At 48.2% G+C, this 18846-nt stretch overlaps 1 protein-coding gene across 8 annotated transcripts in view; it reads left to right on the forward strand.

Annotated features, from left to right (window-relative positions):
* Positions 1-18846, forward strand: part of LOC135265101 (neuronal calcium sensor 1) — a 39590-nt gene that overhangs the window by 14900 nt on the left and 5844 nt on the right. For 7 of the 8 annotated variants that reach the window (XM_064354358.1, XM_064354364.1, XM_064354361.1 and 4 more), the window contains 5 exons: positions 8210-8234; positions 14952-15090; positions 17345-17423; positions 18129-18217; positions 18646-18723. In XM_064354358.1, the coding sequence (XP_064210428.1) occupies positions 8210-8234; positions 14952-15090; positions 17345-17423; positions 18129-18217; positions 18646-18723 (410 nt within the window). Of the gene's footprint in view, positions 1-8209; positions 8235-14501; positions 14542-14951; positions 15091-17344; positions 17424-18128; positions 18218-18645; positions 18724-18846 lie in introns of those variants that run through there. The other variant, XM_064354366.1, reaches the window with a different exon arrangement.

Genomic DNA, 18846 nt, shown 5'->3' on the forward strand with positions numbered 1-18846 from the left:
GCAACACATTAGCATGTGTTAGCCCCCTGTGATATAGCCACCGTAAAGCGTGACCTGGCGTGTATGATGCTGTGCTCCTCAGTCCTGCTTCATGGCTGTGATAAAATTCTTCCATTGGTGCCGCGGTTCCGTTTGAGACACTCCGTGTGTAAAGGGACCGTGGTGCCTGGTTCTCTTGCATTCGAACATTAACTACATTCCCAGCATCCTTTTGCTGCTGTTCCAACGCTTCTGAAATGCTCGTCTAGCAGTAAATCCAAGCTGTGCACGTGGGCATCTTAAAATGTAACGCCAAGGAGTGTGAGCCAAGTGGCAGATGCCGCAAACTCTTTCACAGGTTTATTTTCTTCATTCACTCACAAAATGTTCTGGCTCCATTGCAGGGTTTTCTTTAGCTACTGAAAATCAAGGGAAAAAATCAAACAGTTTACACCATGCCTTGCAGTTCCAGGCAATCACAGTTGCCCAGGGGCATTGTCACACTGAAACAGGAAAGGGCCTTCCCCAAACTGTTGGGAAGCACAGAATCTTCTAGAATGTGATTGTATGCTGTAGCATTAAGATTTGCCCAAACCGTGAAAAACAGCCCCTGACCAAAGGGTGTCCAGATACTTTTGGTCATATAGTGTATTAGCATTTTAAGAAAGAAAAATAGCAAAATATTGAAGCACATTATATATTCTGTTGAATGTTATTTCAGCAAACAGAGACAGCTCTTGAGCTAACCTGTTATGAAGCTGGAAAAACCACAAAGATGTGAACCTCAGAGGCTGACCAGTCAGCCAAAGTGGGAATGACATTTGAAGTAGCATACATTACAGCCATGAAGAAGAGCCCGTTAAAGAACATGTTCGTTTTTGGTGAGAAAGGTGTGTGTGTGTTTATGTAGCTTTGAGAATATCATATGTGTTATGTCCTCAGATCAAGTACAGTATCTCTAACGATGGTAGCATTAAAGTTCCTGTTCCTGTGACTGCAGCTCTGTAGTTCTGTCTGTCGGTCGGTTGGTCGGTTGGTCCACAAAAAGTGTCCCACCCTGTAGAGGCCACAGTTTTCGCCCCAGGAGGCTGAAATTTGGCATGGACGGTGGTCAACTTTCAAGGCCGATTGACCAAGAGGGGGCGTGGCGATGGGCGTGGCCTATCACAAAATGGCGCATAACTCCTGAATGGATTCACAGATTTGCACAAGATTTTGTGGAAAGGTTGGTTATAAGCCAAAGAAGAGGTCACGTGTTTGTGTGAGGGTGTGTGCGTGGACGCATGCACACACGGATGCATGCGCGCGTGCGGTCGCAGCTATTGCGGATTCGCGCTTGTTTTTTTTTCCGCTCAGTGCTAAACAGATCTGCAATTGCCTACCCATTTAGTCAATTACTGCTGAAGCACAGAGCTCTGTGCATTGCTGTCACAAGTGTGCCATTTGAGAGAACATTCAGCACAGGCAAGAACATCAAGCACTGAACACTGCAGCAGTGATAGGCTGGATTTTGTCTAAAATGTTGCATCAGGGATGCTAACATGACAAAAGAAGATAAACTGGATGCATTCTAGGCTACTGTACATGGGCATATTATACTTGGTAGTTGAATGGGACATGCAGTACAGTATGTATCATCCCAATGAACGTTTCAGTCAGTTGGTTTACAGATATATGCTCCATATCAGACCCCCAAAGGAAAATTGACTGTTTACGGTGCTGACAGGGAGTCAGCAGGGTTTGCTAAGGAGCCAGTGCTATTGCAATCATTCTGATTGCTCTGCGAAATGCACTCACAGCTACTGAGTTAAAATAGCATTGTGTAGGCTAAACCTTAGGTTTTCCCTATACAGTGTAATCATGTTTGGTGGTGTTGGAAAGCCGATGTCATGGGGAACAAGTTGGAGTCATTGATGGTGTGTTACAGTGGGCACTGAATAAAGATCTTGGAACACCGTTTCGAAAGTGAACAGTAATTACCTATTCGTCAGCAGCCTGCTGTGCTACGGAGGTTAACCTGGTTTAATTTGCTTCCAGAGATAGCTCGAGCAGGGTCATTGATGTTACTGCCGTTTTGTTTTAACTGTGTCTTTTTTGATGATTTGGAGTTTTTTTTTTTGTTCTTTGGTATATAAGGGGAAAACTGGAATGGTTCAAAGAGACGCAATCACGATCTCCTGCTTGCCATTCACGTATAGCCATTCCACTACACTCACCTTTTGCACCATTGTATATTTCCATTATTGAACATACTGCACAATAAATTGAATTCATTTTAACCTCCTTGACATTCCTCCTTGACTCTAAACCACTACACACCTAGAGGTTTTGAGGTCCTGCAGCCTGTAGTCACTCACCTATACACTAGTGCTGTCACAAGATACACAATTGTATCTTTGTAGGCTACACAAGGCAGAGGCATGTCCACATCTACCAAGATAGATATCGATCGTATAGAGTCACACTCTTGGTGGAAAGAGGCTTTAGCCTCTGCAGTCTCCTTCTGTGTGTAACTGTTAGCAGAGAGGAAAGGTTAAAACACTATTTTTGAGTCAGATTACAGAGATAACATTAAATGAATCCCATTCCAGTAGCACCAGGTAAGTGTTCCTTCGCCACTCAGATACTTCCGCTCTTTGGTGTCTGAGGGGATTCTTACAGTGTCATGTTTGATGTCTCAATCGCCCCACTTTCTGTTATACCACAAGTATTTTTAGGAAATAAAAATAGTGCTTACATTGTCTTATTTTTTACCGGCAAAAACATCTGGAAATGCAGAGATTAGAGTCTCTTCTGCTCACCCTGACAGATTTGTGATCTGGTTTTTTAAAAATATATATCTGTGGTTGGATTTCACTTTCATTTTGCCATTGGGAGTCCTACTCCACAAGGTTCCGGAAACGAGGCTCAGGTGGTGGAAACCAGATCCTGCTGCATGGATTGTCCTTAAACAAGAGGCAAAAAAATGAAGCTTGCTTAGAAGACACATGCACAAAAAGACATGCATTCTGTTTAGGGTTGCATGCACATACTGGTAATGTTGAATACCTGACAGCACAATGTGTTGAAACGCTGATAAAACCCAGCTCCCGTTTAATATTTAAATGAATGAATGATAAAGGGTCTACTGTGCTTGAATAGCTGCAGGCACTGTTCTTAACACACCACCACACTGCTGTAAGGAGTTTTAGTGTTCCAATATGAATTAGTAAAGACTATATTTACCCCCTTCCCGCAGGCACACAAACACATGAACAATAAATAAACACACCGATTTTACAGGAGGTTAAGAGAGAGCGAGAGAGTGGAGAAAGAGAGCTGCACTTGACTGAAAGTGTGCTGACCCCACTTCTGTCTAACCAAGGAAAAAAAAAAAGAGAGAACAGGATGTTTCTTTTTTCATCCCCAAAAATGGGGCATCCTTTTCCCAAAGGGCAGCTGAGACGGATATGGGGAGAGAAGAGGCGGACAGATCCTCTCGCTTCCCCTCCTCTTCCTCCCCTTCCAAAAGCTGATAGCCAATTAACTCTATTTGTCAGTGACCAGGGAGGTCCTGGAGCTGAGGGCCTAAGTTCAGCTTGTTGGGTTAGGGCTTGTGAGTTTAGCGTCCTTTACCATCTACTGGATGTTATCATTTGTACCAGGGGACATTGGCTGCATGCCATTATTTCAACACTGAGAGAAATTAGGTGGAAGGTTGTTGTGAGCAAATGGAAAATGAAAATAAACTCACGATGGAATTTAAAGCGTTGGCTGTGACCGCTTCACAGAATTTCAGATCATCGCATCAGCGGTGCAGACTTGGCTCTGATTCCCAGTGCTTTGCGAGAAATAAATTGGTTAGCCTTGGAGGGCTACTGAACTCCATGCAGGGATGTCTGACATCTCTGACATGAGCACCAGGCTTTTAATCATCTTTAATCCTGAAGGAGGACTGTATCACAGAGCCCAGTATTAATCCTGAGACCCTTTCTCATTATACTTTGTTATTATGATGCTTATATAATGAATTTTTCATAATAACTCAGCTCACCTGTACTACCACAGAGACACACTCAATGCCAGACACACTCAATCACTCAGAAACCCACGTGAACATCAACGTACACAGTCACAGGCACAAACTCATATAATCATGGCCTCACACTCTTAAGAATTTCTCGGCCTTGTGAAAATTGCGTTTTCTGTCATGCGCCTCTGTAACCCTGCTCTTGGTTGAAGAGAAGCCCCCATTAAGTGCAATATATAACACATGCAGTTATATTCTGTCTTCATCTTCTCGTTTTCTTCTGGTGAGTCCGTCCGAGTCCCGTTTACGGAGGCTGCGCGAGTAATCGCCCTGACACGCTCCCTCGCTCGCTGACAGAAAGCCGAAGCGGAGAGACGCACTTGAGGAAACGTGCTAATTGAAAAAGGACACATCCCCCCCCATACCTTTCTCCCGTCTCCCCCGCTCCAGTCCCAGCATGCTCTGGAGGGTGCAAAACACAGCGCTGAAATTCTGTTCCCTGTTGAGGTCCTTGTACTCAATTGGTACGCAGAGGTCTTTTTGTCTACTGACATCAGCCTTAAAAAAAAATTTGTTCTTCTTGTCAAATTGGGCATGGGGATTTCCTAATACTTGCAAAATGTGCAATATGTTTATACCAGATGTCTGTGTCAGGTGGTACGGCTGGTAGAAATTAGGAGCTTATGCATATACTAGGATCCATCGCCGCCAGGAGGGTACTGGACGGTTGCATACAGAAAAACCTTCTGGATCAGTCCAAGCATTTTTTTATGACTGCACCTTTGGTCCAGACTGCTAGGATTATCTCCACGGCTCTTTGCGGTCGAAGGCATCCGTTTTAACAGAGTTCTGCGGTCAGGGAACGTGGCGTACCAGCGAGCGGCGTCTGCGTACCGGGCACGAAGGCGCCGTAGGGCTACAGTGGCCATCTCGTCATGAAGGCTGCTCGCCACCATTCTTAGCCACAGCTGTCTGTCAGAATTCAGTCTCCACTGCCGGGGGCGGGGAGGAAACTTATTGCAAAAGGAACAAATGAATAAGTGCACAGCAGCTATGGCCTTAGGTGGGATAATGTACATTTGTGCCGTCAACCCTGATTTGTTTTCTGTTTTGTCTCCTTTGAGTGAGGAGTATTACAAAAGAGCTTCAGACGACCGCAGAAAATTAAGATTTAAGGCGTTTTCATTTACATGTCTCCTTTGTCCTCTTTACAACCGAGGCATTAAGCCTTTGGCATTGATTTCTCCTACCTTTGTTTTAGAGGGTGAGGCTCTGATCATCAAAATTCTGTAGTCACTTTTGGGGGGTGGTCGGTCAAGTGCGACAGCATAAGGGGTTGTTTGATTTTTACTTTTGGATAATGCTGTCGTTTGCTTTGGCACTAATGCAAAGGCTCTCTTCCAAAACTTCTGTCCTTCCTAGTCCTTCATCGCTCTTTCTACCTCTACCATTCTCTCCCTCTCTCTTTCTCTCTCTCTGCCTGCATCAATGCACTTGACTGATCCTGTTAATAATGGTGTGCTCGGACGTCCACACAACAAGGCAGAGTGGGGGTGTCCAGTTGCTGATGATTTTGATGAATGGGGCGGAGACATTGTATTCAGTTCCAATTCAGTGGAGGAAAGGAGGTACATGCATTCAAACAGGAGCCTTGTCACCTGTCAGTCACTTATTCTCTCACCTGTGCTAACCTGTGGTGTCCTCTGCAGTCCTGCACTTTCGAATGAATAGAAGGATATGTACTGAGAAGGTGGCTTAAAGAAAAACAATTCGGGACTGTGTGTAGTATTCTTGATAGATTTGCTTCATACAAAGTGTCTTTCCTGTGCTTGAGTCACTGAACCATAGCTGTACAGTGACATCATTTGAAGGGGTTAGCGCATTAACTTTTTTTCACCTTAAAGTGAAATATTAACTGTCTTTTTTGACATTTTTTGCTGACTCTTGAAATGTAGCTAACTGACTAGTATGTGTAATGCTCATTTAATTCTGACATGCTGCACTCGAAGATCTCCTGGAATTTTTTTTGCATGTGGTGATAGGTTTTCCACGGAATGTGGCAGTTATCTCTGGGTTTTTCCGGAATAGACTGCTGCTGTCCTTTCGGGCTGACGAGCATATTGTGATGAGGGGAACGCTGTGTTGCTCATGTCACTCCAAACCACAGGGTTGTTTGCAGCTGGAGAGACAGGTCGGGGCGAACAGACCTGCTTTTGTCCAGCTATCTGAAGTGTCCTGCGACAGTCCTGCCGTTTCCTGTGAAATAATCAATTTTCTCATCTCCCAGTTGTATAAGAGGGGACTGTTTGGGCCCAATGTGAGATCTTGTCATGCAGCCCGGCCCCAAAATCCCTGGCAGCAGCTTCATATCAGTATCAGCTGGCAATAGCTGAAACCGTTGACCTGATGCTGACGTGATGGTGCAAAACAATGGTGCAACATACCCGCACCAGGAAGTTGACACATTTTACACTGTAAATTAAGTGAAAATGGCATGCAAAAAAATTAACTGACAGTAATCATAGTCTGATAGTCTTATTTCATTTAAACACATCTTTTTTTACCAGCCAAACTTGCAAAGCTATCAGTACTGTATGTCTTTAGCAGTAAACTGGCCACAGCACACTTCCAGAGACCTCGGGTTTGAGAAAGGCGCTCTACAAATAAAAGTTAATCGTATTATCATCAGGAACTGTGAGTGGGTATCAAATTTCAAACTGTGTTGTCATAAAATAAAAATCTGTTTACAAACCTGCAAATTTTGGATTAAAAAAGATGAATAATAAGAGATGTAACCAAACTCACCTAATCATTTGAGCCAGATATTGTGCCTGGATTGTGCCTGAAGTCTATCAAAACCATTAGACACTGAAGTCCTTTGGATTAGCCTACATTGTGTGAAATGAAACTGTAAACCGTAGCCAGCTAATTACAAACATAGTTGTGAAAGAGCTAAGATGTGATAATTCACGTTGTCATAAATGGAGTCATTTTACTGCAGGCACATTCAGCCTGTATAGAAACGGTGTAAAGTTAATTTTGCAGACAACTACTTGGCTACAATTCAGACAAACTTGGCTGAGTGCATTGTACAAGCTTGTATTTACCAACTTACCATGGCAAGCTTTGGCGATGCATCAACATATGAATGGAATGGGAGTTATACGGACACAAATAGCCTGCTAATTATAAAATTTAATGAAAGAGGGCAGCCATTTAATGAAAGCGGGCATGCGAAATGTAACATTTCATCGTAATAATTAGAGAACTGAACAGTTAACTGAAATATCCCAATGCACGGTTTGGATTTTAAAAAGTTACTGTGTTATTTAAAATCATTTTTTAGTCTTCCAGTTTAGTCTTATAACATGCCAAAATTCAAACCAATGTTTCAAGTCTGTGCTTATCAGTGTCTCTGAATGTGAAAGCAGGGTTGCAGTTTGCATTTGTGCTATAAATGTCTAATTGGCAGTTCTCTGGATTAGCATGGCCAGACCAATATTGGATTTTGATATCAGCCCCAGTCTGTCCGGGTCCAGAACCCTTTCCCGAGGATAGTGTGTAGCCTGTAGCTTAACACAGCATCTTCTGAGCTGAAATGTAAACCAATGGGAAGAGATGTTTTCCTTTGGGATTTTGTGTACGGTCGTCAAAATTATTGCATTGTGTCCCCATATCAGAACCACGTACCTTTTTCGAATTCTGGGCAGGTCTGTGGGTTGGTTCCCAAGCAGGGGACCAACAAGTGAGCAGTATAACAAATCAAACCAGGCTAGGAAGTCGTATCACAAGGGGAAGTGTGTGTGTGGTGAGGGTGGGGTTGGTGTATTAGTTTTTGCAGAAGACATGTTATGGACACTGGCTTTATTGCCATAGTATTCCGTACCTCTGTGCTCACTGGCGACCCCTGTGTTCAGTTGGGTACCTGCAGTCGGCCTGAGCCAGGTGTGGAGGTTGTGCAGTCCTCCAGCACGACAAAAGTGGATCCCAGCTGGTGAAAGCTGTAAAGATGCTTCAGCTCGCTGCATTCAATTTCAAAGTACACTCGTCTGCCCTCCTGAATTGACAAGGCCTTTACGGCCATGAAATGCGCTTTCAATTATAACTGAGAATTGTAGTTTGTGGATAACAAATTATTAAGTTAAGTTCAACAAATATATTGCTGTGCCCTTCACATCTCATCCTTGCCTAGCTAATATTTTCTTTCTGTTCTCTCCACAGTTACAGAGAAGGAAGTACAGCAGTGGTGAGTTCTTTTTTTACGCTTTCTTCTTGCCCTCACCATCTTTCTCTGCTTTCTTCCTTTCCTTCCCTATGCCCGTCTCTCATTGTCCTTCCGTATTTCTTGCTTTTTATCCCTCTTTTGCCTCCATTTTTCTGTTTCACCCTGTGTTCCCTCATTCTTAATCTCCTGCTGTCCTTCCCGTGTGCAACTCGGTCTGTTGGCAGAGAATGGGAGTTTGTCTGTCTCTCGGCCACCCATTATCCCTCCACAGCGTTTTCCAGTGACAGAGCTGGCTGGTGTCTCTCTCCTTCTCTCATTTGTTCTGTTACTCCCCCTCACACAGTCTAACTCCTTCTCCCACACTCTCACGCGCTCGCGTTGACACACACTCGTGTGAACAGACCGCCGCGGGTCCGAGACTTCCAGAACCTCTCACGATCCTCCATGTCCCCGGGCCAAGCCTCGGCAGGGAAGGAGAGAGAGGAACCCCCCCAGGGGCCTGCCGAAGGAGCCCTGGGCCCTGTGGCTTGGCCCCGCGGCTCGCCCCGCGGCGGCCGGCACGGCGGGTCCGACCCCGAGGCCGACCGTCACGGTTCAGGCTGGGAATGAGCTTAAAGGAGCAGGGCGGGCGGGGATGGGAGGTGGGGGGGTGAGGGGGGGGGGGAGTTGGCACGGCCGTTGCCGCAGGAGCCGGGCGCAAGGTCGTCCGTAGGGAGGAGGGGGAGCGCTGGCGCGGCGCTACCTGGGCGGCGGCCAGGCTCGGCGGCCGGGCGTTGACTCATCGCTGCCTGGCACTGCGCGTGCTCCCGACGGCAGAGCAGCGAGAGCCCTCGACCGCTCGCACCGCGCGGCGATTTTTATGCAGTGCTCAGAGCTTCCGCACAGCGCCCCCTGCAGGTGCCTGAGAGGAACGCGGGTTAGGTAACGTGGCAGAAGTGTAATGCGGGAGGGCTAGCACTCGGCTGGTATTACGCATGCATTTGTGTAAGGTGTGGTAGGAATGATGTTCTGGCTCAAACGAGGACAGGCCTGTGGTATGCACAGCTGGAAGCCACACGGGCAGGCACTACATATGCCCGTCAGCTGAGGTAATGTTGGGTAAAGGTCAGTTTCACTGTAGCACGTATGAAACTGTAATCTTCTTTAATCATTTTTCCCCAGAAGTACTGTGGTGTGACACACAGTGGGCCAAGTTCGTCTCTCACCTCTTCTGCCCCTACATAAATTGTACATTAGCGGGAGAATGTGAGTCTGTTGCATTGTGTGTGGTTTGATTTGTGTTGAGATGTGGCATATTGTGTAGCATTTGAAATGTGAATGCGTGAAGGTGGCAGTGTACTCTTTGCTAAATCAAACCACAGCCAAACACGGCACTGCATACAAACGTGTACTCATCGCAGCTTTGAGCTGTTCGTTGAGTGACACTCCACGCCCGTGGAGTGGGGTATGTCAGCCTCTCTTTCCTTGTCTCTCTCTCTCTGTGTCTCTGTTTCTCTCCTCCCTCCTGCTTTTTCGTTCTCCGTCTCCCTCGCTCTCTTGTTCCGTCTCTCTCTCTCTTATCTCCCACTCCGCCTCCCCCTCTCTTTCTCTGTTTCTCTCTCTCTCTCTCGGTCTCATTGTTGTTCAGGCTTCAGTGAGTGGAGAAGCTTCCAGAATAAAAGCACGAAGAGTCAGTTCACCCACGCCTGTGCCAGCGCGAGTCAGAGAATCCCTGTTCTTACCCGACCGCTGCGTCTGCTCTCGTTATTACCCACGGCCTCTGCTGCGACGCTCCCATTATTCCGTTCATTAGAATTATCGCCCCGCACGTTCAGTCACAAAGCTGAGCTCAGCAGCCGCCCCTTAGCTTCTCAGCGGCTCGGCGCGGTAATCTGCGCCTTACGATAAGCAGCGGGTGGAACCGTGTTGCGGAGAGCAACAGTTGCGGACGTTACGCTTTAGGAGTGCGGACTGCTCCCAGGGGCAGGGGACGGGTGTGGGTGCCGTCCTCAGTCTGTGGGAGCTTTGGCGTTGCGTCCGTAGGATCTGGGACCTGGGCTCTCGTTAGAGCTAAGCAACCGGGAAACCTGGGGAAATCTAAGCTGCTGTCACGGGATCAAGCAGAGGGGGGGGGGGAGCGGAGGGGCGGGGGGCATACAGTGTGTAATTAGTGGGAGGGTGTCCGTGGCCTGGTGTGATCCGCGGTGGACTGGAGCCCATGACTCAGACGCACGCCGCCCCGCCGTCCCAGCCCAGAACACGCGTGTTATTTACCGCTGGACCGGACCCACGGAGCCTGCCTGTGGGAATTCGGCCGGGGCACACATCAGACGTGTCAGCGCCCCCCGTAAGGTGGGGTGCGGCAGGACGGGGGTCGCAGCGTGCTCCCTGGCTGACCCATAATCACCTGTCGCTAAGCTGGTCTGTGCGTCTGTTTCGGCGTCCCCCGCTCTCCACGCCGCTAGCGGGCTGTGCGTGGAGCGGCGCCGTCCATGCCAGCCTCTCCCGTGCAGAGGAAGCTGCTGCTGCAATAGCGATGGCCCGTACGGCATTCTGGGATTGCAGCCATAAGAAAAAAGGCCAAATGAATTCCAGCTGGGTCCCGAGACTGCGGTTTTAATTTCCTTTTAATTTATTAGTTTATTTGACAGGGTCAGTGCACAGTAATAACATTTCTGTAAATGTGCCAGAGTTAGCCAGGGAGGTTAATTTTTATCTGTAGACCCAGGGCTACGTTTCTATGAACAGTGGGAGGAAACTGGAGTACCCAGAGGAAACCCTGGCAAACACTGGGAGAACGTGCAGACTTCAAACGGAGGGGATCCGGGCCGGGCACCACCCATACCTTGAACCTCCTTATTGCATGGCAACAGTGCTAACTACTGCACCACTGCGCCGCTTGTAGGTAATACCACACACAGCTGGCAGTCTGGAAAACCATCCTTGGATTTTTTATTTTATCCTTTTATCCCCTGTATTGGGTTTTTATCCAGCAAATTGGTTTTTCCACGCCTGTGTTCGCACAACCTCTCTGTCACACTGTGGAATGGCCTTCACTTCTTCTCCCGCTCTTCTTCCGCCTGGTTGTTCTGTAGTGAAAACGATCATTTAGTGCGGTCTGTGCTGCAGTCTGTAGTCATGGGGAGGTGGGGGCGGGGGTGGGTGTGAATCAGAGCGAAACTCTGGCAGTGGGGGGGGGGGGAGTGGGGAATTGAGGAGGCAGGGGGTCTCCTCTCCGTAGGAGCTCAATCCAGTGTCCCTGCACGCCTCCCAAAAAGCTCTCTTTTTCTAATGAGTTTTTCCCCCTCGGTTCTATTGACTGGTTGAGAAGCGCACACGGAATGGCTTTGGTGGAGCGTGAACGCGACTGCTTTCTGCTGCTTTGCATTTTGTAATGGCCAGTCGCCATCTTGTTTTCCTGAGGCCGATAGAGTTGAATGAAAAATCCATCTTCAAAGCACCAGGAACTAATCCTGCCGAGCGTTCTCTCAAATGTGCTTATCAGTCATTTCACTGGTAAACCTGCTACAGATGAACCTGAGGAGTTCACCTTTAACACTATCCCATGACAGATTGATTGATTGGTCTATTGATCTGCAGATAGATGCCTGCACACATTTAGAATTCTACCTAATGGAATGTGAACTACTGGAAGAAAGGAAAGGATGAATTAATGCAATACCTATTACGCCCAAATGGATTTGTTTGCTAAATTTAAAATGTAGCAGTTGTGGGCCATTCATACAATTCTGATAATGGCACCAATCATTTCCACTAGTTGGATAATGGCTCCAACAAATAGTCATTATGTCCTTAAGGACCTAACACTTTGGTACCCATCAAGGACCACAATTTTTTACTGAAGGTGCTCATTAACTTATGGTAGTTAAAGAAAACCTATGCCCTTGTTCTAAGTTTTTGTTTTTTTGTTTTTTTATTCATCTACTGTCAAAAGAGAATATATTGTTCATAGGTTCTTAGTATTTTTCCTCAGAATTTAAGGTTTTGTTTGTGTAGATATTTTACTGGCTGCTTCCTGCATCTGGAACACACCTCTCTGTGCATTTCTACTGCTGCTTTTTGAGAGGATGGGAGATGGATATCTAGAAGATTGGTATATTTTAATTGCTGCTGTGTTTGTTTGTGTGTGTGCGTGTGTGTGTTTTTAAAACCGTGTTATCATATAATTTAAGGTGAAATTCCCCTTTATGGTACACACTCGTAGTATTTTGTCACCTTCTCAAATGTGAAGCCAGGCATAGGCACTGCATCTCTGTTCTGTCAGACCCGCCTCCTTTGCGTCTGCTTTCAAAACGACACAGCTGATGAAATCCACGCACTTGACTGAGATAAGTGCGGACGGACAACGAGGGAGGCTGTTGCAGGTGACCTGTTTGTTCCTCGTATAATGACAAGCATCCACTGTGTGCTGATTAGTGAGGGGAGGGAAATGCCCTTCATCTTTGTGCATACATTATCTCTGATGAGACCTTGGTTTCTGGCAGTCATACAGGCCTAGGATACAGCTTGAAACAGGCGCTGTTGGCGGTGGCTGTTAGTTAATGCAGTGATGTGCTGTACAGTGTTCTGAAGTTTGAACAGGAAGTTCTTGTGCCTCCGCGACGGCACAGCCGTGGCCGGAGGCATTATGTTTTCGGGATGTCCGTCCATCCTTCCATCCGTCCGTCCGTCCTCATTCTGAGGAACGCCTTGAGGGAATTTCTTCAAATTTGGCACAAACGTCCACTTGGACTCAAGAATGAACTGATTAGATTTCGGTGGTCAAAGGTCAAGGTCACTGTGACCTCACAAAACGCGTTTTTGCCTTGGTTGGCGGAGGCATACAACCGCGAGGCGGTATTTCTAGTTGTTTCTGTGGAAGAATAGGATGGCCAACGTTTTTATTCGTTTTTTCTAAAGCAGAATAAGACTGAACCGCTGTGCTTTTAATTCCATTTGAGCAGCTGATTACATCCGCTCTTGAAAGCCATGACTGTTTTTGCAAATCTATTATTGAGAAAGGGTCCGTCATCATTTCCATTCTCAATAATTTTCATTTTATGATTTTATTAATTTGTGCTGGGTTCCCTCCTTGAAAAAGAGGTCAAACATAATTTTCTGCTAGAGCTTTTTTTAACAGCCAGAAAGAGGTTTCATTGTGCCAGATTTTTATAGATGTTTAAGTTTTTTTTATATTTTAAACTGCATTAATGAGGAAAGGGAAAAAATAGATCAGGGGCCAAAGATTTAGTTTGATGAGAAAAGAAATGGTTCTCTCTGAAGCCGGTCTTTTTTTGAAGTAATAACTGAAGTGTGTCATCACTGCAACGAGCTTGTTGGCATTACGGATCTTAAGAGCAGCCCGACTGCATAATGGTGTTTAGGGAGAAGCGGAGGCAGCAAGAGGGACTTTCCCCTTGCGTGTCTACGCATCCATCGGAATGAGTCGCAATTTAAAATGGGGTCGCGGCACCTTCTATTTCGTGTCGAAATGGGCCGTCCTGGGGATTAGCATTCCTTACCTGTGGAATCAGCGGCTCGACAGGATTTCGCTTTGAACGAATTAGCCTCGTTTTACGCCTTTCCGCCTTTCTAATTGACGAAAGGGGGGAAAACGAAAATAAAGGAGCGTTTATCTCAGGTTATATGCAAATGATGGAACTGGCGCAGTCTCTCGCTAAGCCTTCCTTTTTTCTCCGCCTTGCTCGCTCTGCGCAGTTTTCCTCGGTTTTGCCTATACAAGGATAGATTTTTTTTTTCTAAACGCGCGATTAAAACTTTTGGAGCGAGGAAAATGAAGAGCGAATTAAGTTTCCGCCGCCCGTCAGCGATTCGCTCGCTCGTCGGTCCCTCGCTCGCCTTGATTGTCGTAAGTCTTCATTAGCGAACCCCGTCTGTGCTAGAAAGCCGCGGCGCCTCGCGCGGTCGCGCGTCGCTTAAAAAGCGGCGGGAACGCAGACGGGCTTCCCGCCCGGCCTGGGGCGCCGAGGACGGAGCGGGGAGGCCGTCGCGGTTTACCGCCGGTGCGTTTACAGATGACGCGCGCTCTGCTAGGTTCTCCCTGACATCTGTCACCGCAAAAATCCTTGCTCTTTGTAGGTCTACATGCATACACACACCTTCCCCCACATTCTCATCCCTTAATTCTCTCTCTCTCTCTCTCTCCCTCTCTGTCTCTCTCTCTTTCTCTGGTTCTCCCTTTGTTCATCACTGTAAAATCAAGTTGTTTTTTTGTTGTTTTTTGTTTTTTAAAGACAAGAGTTGACAATGGAGAAAGTGATAAACCAAATAAACGATTGCTCTTCGCAGAAGGACTGGACTCACCTCTGCATAAAATGGCCTTCGCGTGGTGATTGGACCTAACAGCTGGCTAGATTGATTCATGAATTATTCCGTGCGTCCCGGGGTACAAAATGGATGAGAGGAGCCAGAGATGGGAATGAACCGAAGCAGGAGCAGCCTGCAGGTTCCGCGAGGGGGAAAACGAGCTCATCTGATGCCGAGGCAAACTAAAGCGAAGCTTTAGGACTTAACTTTAAATCGCTTCGTGATTCGGGGCGAACTGAAGAGTGATGAGCTCTCCGAGCGGACTAAAACGCTGCTGCAGTCGGGAGCCTGTTCTCACAGTCTCTGGTTCTCAGATAATAATGCCCAACAGTCTGCTCCTCCTAATCCGACCGTGCCTCCTCCTTTGCTTATCTGTTCTCCTCCCTCCCCTCCCCCTACTCTCACCCTTCCCCATCTCCATCTCTCCCCCAGGTACAAAGGCTTCATTAAAGACTGTCCCAGCGGTCAGCTGGACGCTGCAGGCTTTCAGAAGATCTACAAGCAGTTCTTCCCCTTCGGGGACCCCACCAAGTTTGCCACGTTCGTCTTCAACGTCTTTGACGAGAACAAGGTAAGGGCAGGAGCTGTGGCCTCGTGGCCGAAGGGGCCTGGGTGTCTGGATTTGCCGACAGAAAAGTGTGCTGGCGACCTGAAGGGGGCGCACACATGAATGGGTCCAGCTTTTCTCAATCTGCGTAGCAGTGGAAGGTATGACACATGGAGCGTGTTGAAGGAAATCGAAGGTGTGGGGTTTTGGATCATTCAGATTAATAAAGTGGTGCGATCATTTTGCAGAGGAGAAAGAGAGAGGGAGGGGAAGGCAAAATGCGAAAGGTGTCACATGGGCGCATTTTAAACCGTTCAAATGCTTCCCTCGCCTGTTGGAAGCCCCTTCACCCTTCATCGCCTCCTCTCCGACTCTTCTCGATTTTTGGGGCCTCGTCTGCCTGTCTGTCTGTCTGAGACGCCTGTGGGTGCTGCATAGGGAGCTTGCTCAGCTGTGTTTTCCCATAAAAGCTTGACAGCACCGCCTGCTAGCGTTTATTCTTCCCGCCGTTGTTGATAGCGATTCGTGAAGCAGCCTCGCTCTGGGTTTCCGGGCCGTTCCGCAGCCCCGTCGGAAACGTGGCGGCTTCATTTGTCTGGTGACAGGTTTCAGGTCAACAGACTTGGACACCGCTGAAATATTGCTTTCCGAATGCTCATTTACTCGCACGGCTTGCTGATTTGCTAATATCGCTGAAACGCACGCTGGCAGTCACCTACACACACCCCTGTCATAACTGCTGTTATTTTACATTTTCCAAAAATTCAAAAAAAAGTTCTTTCCCTTTTCAGGAGCTTCTGAGCGTCTCGTAAAACTTCCCACCACTAGCATGGTCTGGGCCCCGTTGTCAGGGCTTCTAAGGTTGAAGCATCGACTGTCTCATTAGCCGGTTGTGAATAGGAGCCCTTGGCTACGGGACAAAATGGACCTGGGGGGCGGGGGGGGCGGGGGTCAGTGGGTGTAAGTAGACAAGGGATCCTGGGAGAACTACTGCTTACTACATCCCATTTCTCTCTCAAGTACTTCTGCCAAATTGCTTTAAGTGTGGGTGGCACATATAGTAGGTGACTGGAAGCGCAAGTGGTGATTCCACAGTGAAAAATAGAAAAAGGTGGCTATCGGTTTTTAAATGACTTTACAACTCTTCTCTTCTACCGTCGCTTGTTGTAGGAGCAACTTGTGTGTGTGCGTGTGCGTGTGCGTGTGCGTGTGTGTGTGTGTGTGTGTGTGTGTATGTGTGTGTGTGTGTGTGCACGGGTATGTGTTTCCCCTGCTTACACATATTTGCACCTGTAATCACGTGCCTGCGTGTGCTCTGCGTGTACGCACTCTAAAGCCTGTTCTTCCTGTGGATGGCGAGCGGGGGGGGGTAAAGGCCCATTAGTATTCCCCCGCCGCCGCGTCTCAGCTCAGCGCCCGACCCCCGACGGCGGGTTCCTCTCTCCCGGAGCACGCCTCGCTTTGAAGACGCGGGGGGGGAGGCTATCGCAACCGAATTCCGCGCCTCGCCGCGTCGTCTTCACGGACGGCGCCCGGCGCCCGCCGACGCCATTATGAAAATAACAGCGTTCCGCGGAGGAGGAGGAGGAGGAGGAGGAGGACAGAGCCGGGCGATAATAGGCTCTCGCCGGGCCGAGCGGGCGATTGGGTTTCCTCTCGCTCGGGAAAGCGCCGCGCCCGAGGCGGAACGCGCCGACCGCCATCGCCGCCGTCCCCAACGAATGTATTTTTCACGGGAACGCCGTGTCCGTCAGAACACGCGCTTTCAATCAGCACGCGAGCGGGGAAATTGCTCAAAGCCCCGCGTTTCCGAGGACAGAAAATCTATCCCTTGTGTGAAGTAAGGGGGGGAGGGGGGGAAATGACTGAACAGCGTGAACAAGAACAGACAGCGATGGAGCGAAATGAGAGCCGGAAGAGAAAAGGAACAGACGGGGGGTGGGGGGGAGGGAGGGGGGTGTACTCCCAAACTTTTGCAGTTTTATAAAGTAGTCTGATGAATGTGAGAGACGCAGGGCCGAGCGGAGCCGTGATTGTCTGTGGGACAGGAAGCGGGCCGCAGAATGCGTCTCTCTGATGACCCGTAGCCTTGGGGGGGCAGGCAGCAGGTGCAGCGCAGAAATAGCAGCGGGCACACCCGAGAAGTGCGCCCCACTTTCTGCTTCTGAGTAAAGTGGGGTGGGGGGGGGGGGGGGATTGTGGCGCCGGTGCTATTGCTGGAAGGTTTTTGTTCTCTCTTTCTCTCTCACTCACTGTCTGTCTCTCCCTCCCTCCCCAGGACGGACGCATCGAGTTCTCCGAGTTCATTCAGGCGCTGTCCGTCACCTCTCGGGGAACCCTGGACGAGAAGCTCAGATGTAAGGGGACGGGAATTCCCTCCTCCGGGCGTTTCACTTCCTCCATAGCTGAGAATGCATGCAGGAGTCCTGCCACTCCCCTCAGCACCCCCCCTGCTGACCCAGCTACTGCCCGCACTCACAACACACAAGTGTACACACATACGCACTCATACACACACATGCTCACACATGCACAAGCACTCACACATACACACACGGACGCACACAGCGCATCATGCGCCACAATACACTTACGCACACATACATGTGCCGCACCGCGCACATGCACATCTACGCACATACGCATCCATGCAACACCTCACACACGCACACATTCAACTACCATACAGTCGCACACCATACGCACATCTACACACATGCAATTCAGCTTCGCTGCAACACACTCGCACCATAACACCATTCGCACCAGCATCACATGTCTATTTCCTACATCACGCATTCCGCATGCACATCACAGAGATTTGCGTTTGTGACAGGCCTTTGAGGGGCTTGTGTCTAGCATATCACACAGGGGTAGCTGTCGGTGCAGACAGATGTCTTCACTGACAGGCAGAGCGGGGGTGCTGAAGTCATTGTAGATTAGCGGCAGGCTTTGTCCACTCGCGACTCAGAATGTAGCGGTTTGGCTTCCGAGCTCAGAGGACCGTGGAGTGTGACACGCACGAATGCTAATTACCCGCGTTTCTTTAATCGCCACTGCAGGGGCTTTCAAGCTCTATGATCTGGATAACGACGGCTACATCACACGGGATGAGATGCTGAACATCGTGGATGCCATTTACCAGATGGTGGTAGGTTCTGCTCTTCACGTGAGCATGTCACAGCCTGTAACTTTAGATTGCATTGCTTTACAATTACAACTGCAAATTTAGCAGCACTCTTATCCAGGACAACTTGCATAAGTTTCTTGCATTGCGCTTCTACCTAGCATACGTATGTGCAGCTGGGTATATACTGAAGAAATTGTAATTAATAGTTAAGTATCTTACTTGAGAATACAATGGCAGTGTGCTACCTCGGAATCGAACCTGCAAACGTCCGGTTGCAAGTCCAGTTCCCGAACCATTTTGTTACACTGCTGCCACTGTAAGGTCAACCTCAGTTAGTTTTGCTGTGGCAGGCTTGACTCGGCACATGTGGCATTAAGCTACATTGGTCTTTTAATGTTATGTTGAACCTAACTACCTGTGTGTGTGTGTGTGTGTGTGTGTTTTGTCAGGGAAACACTGTGGAGCTGCCCGAGGAAGAGAACACTCCAGAAAAGAGAGTGGACCGTATTTTCGCCATGATGGACAAGGTAGAGAGAACTGACGAACAAATCAGTGAATGTTCGACATCTTTAAGATTAACCTGTTACGGTGGAGATGTTAGTTAAGCATGGCACAAGAAATTCCAAAAATGGCAGAATATCCTGTGTATC

Source organism: Anguilla rostrata, chromosome 10 (assembly GCF_018555375.3).
Source record: "Anguilla rostrata isolate EN2019 chromosome 10, ASM1855537v3, whole genome shotgun sequence".
Taxonomy (NCBI): Eukaryota; Metazoa; Chordata; class Actinopteri; order Anguilliformes; family Anguillidae; genus Anguilla; species Anguilla rostrata.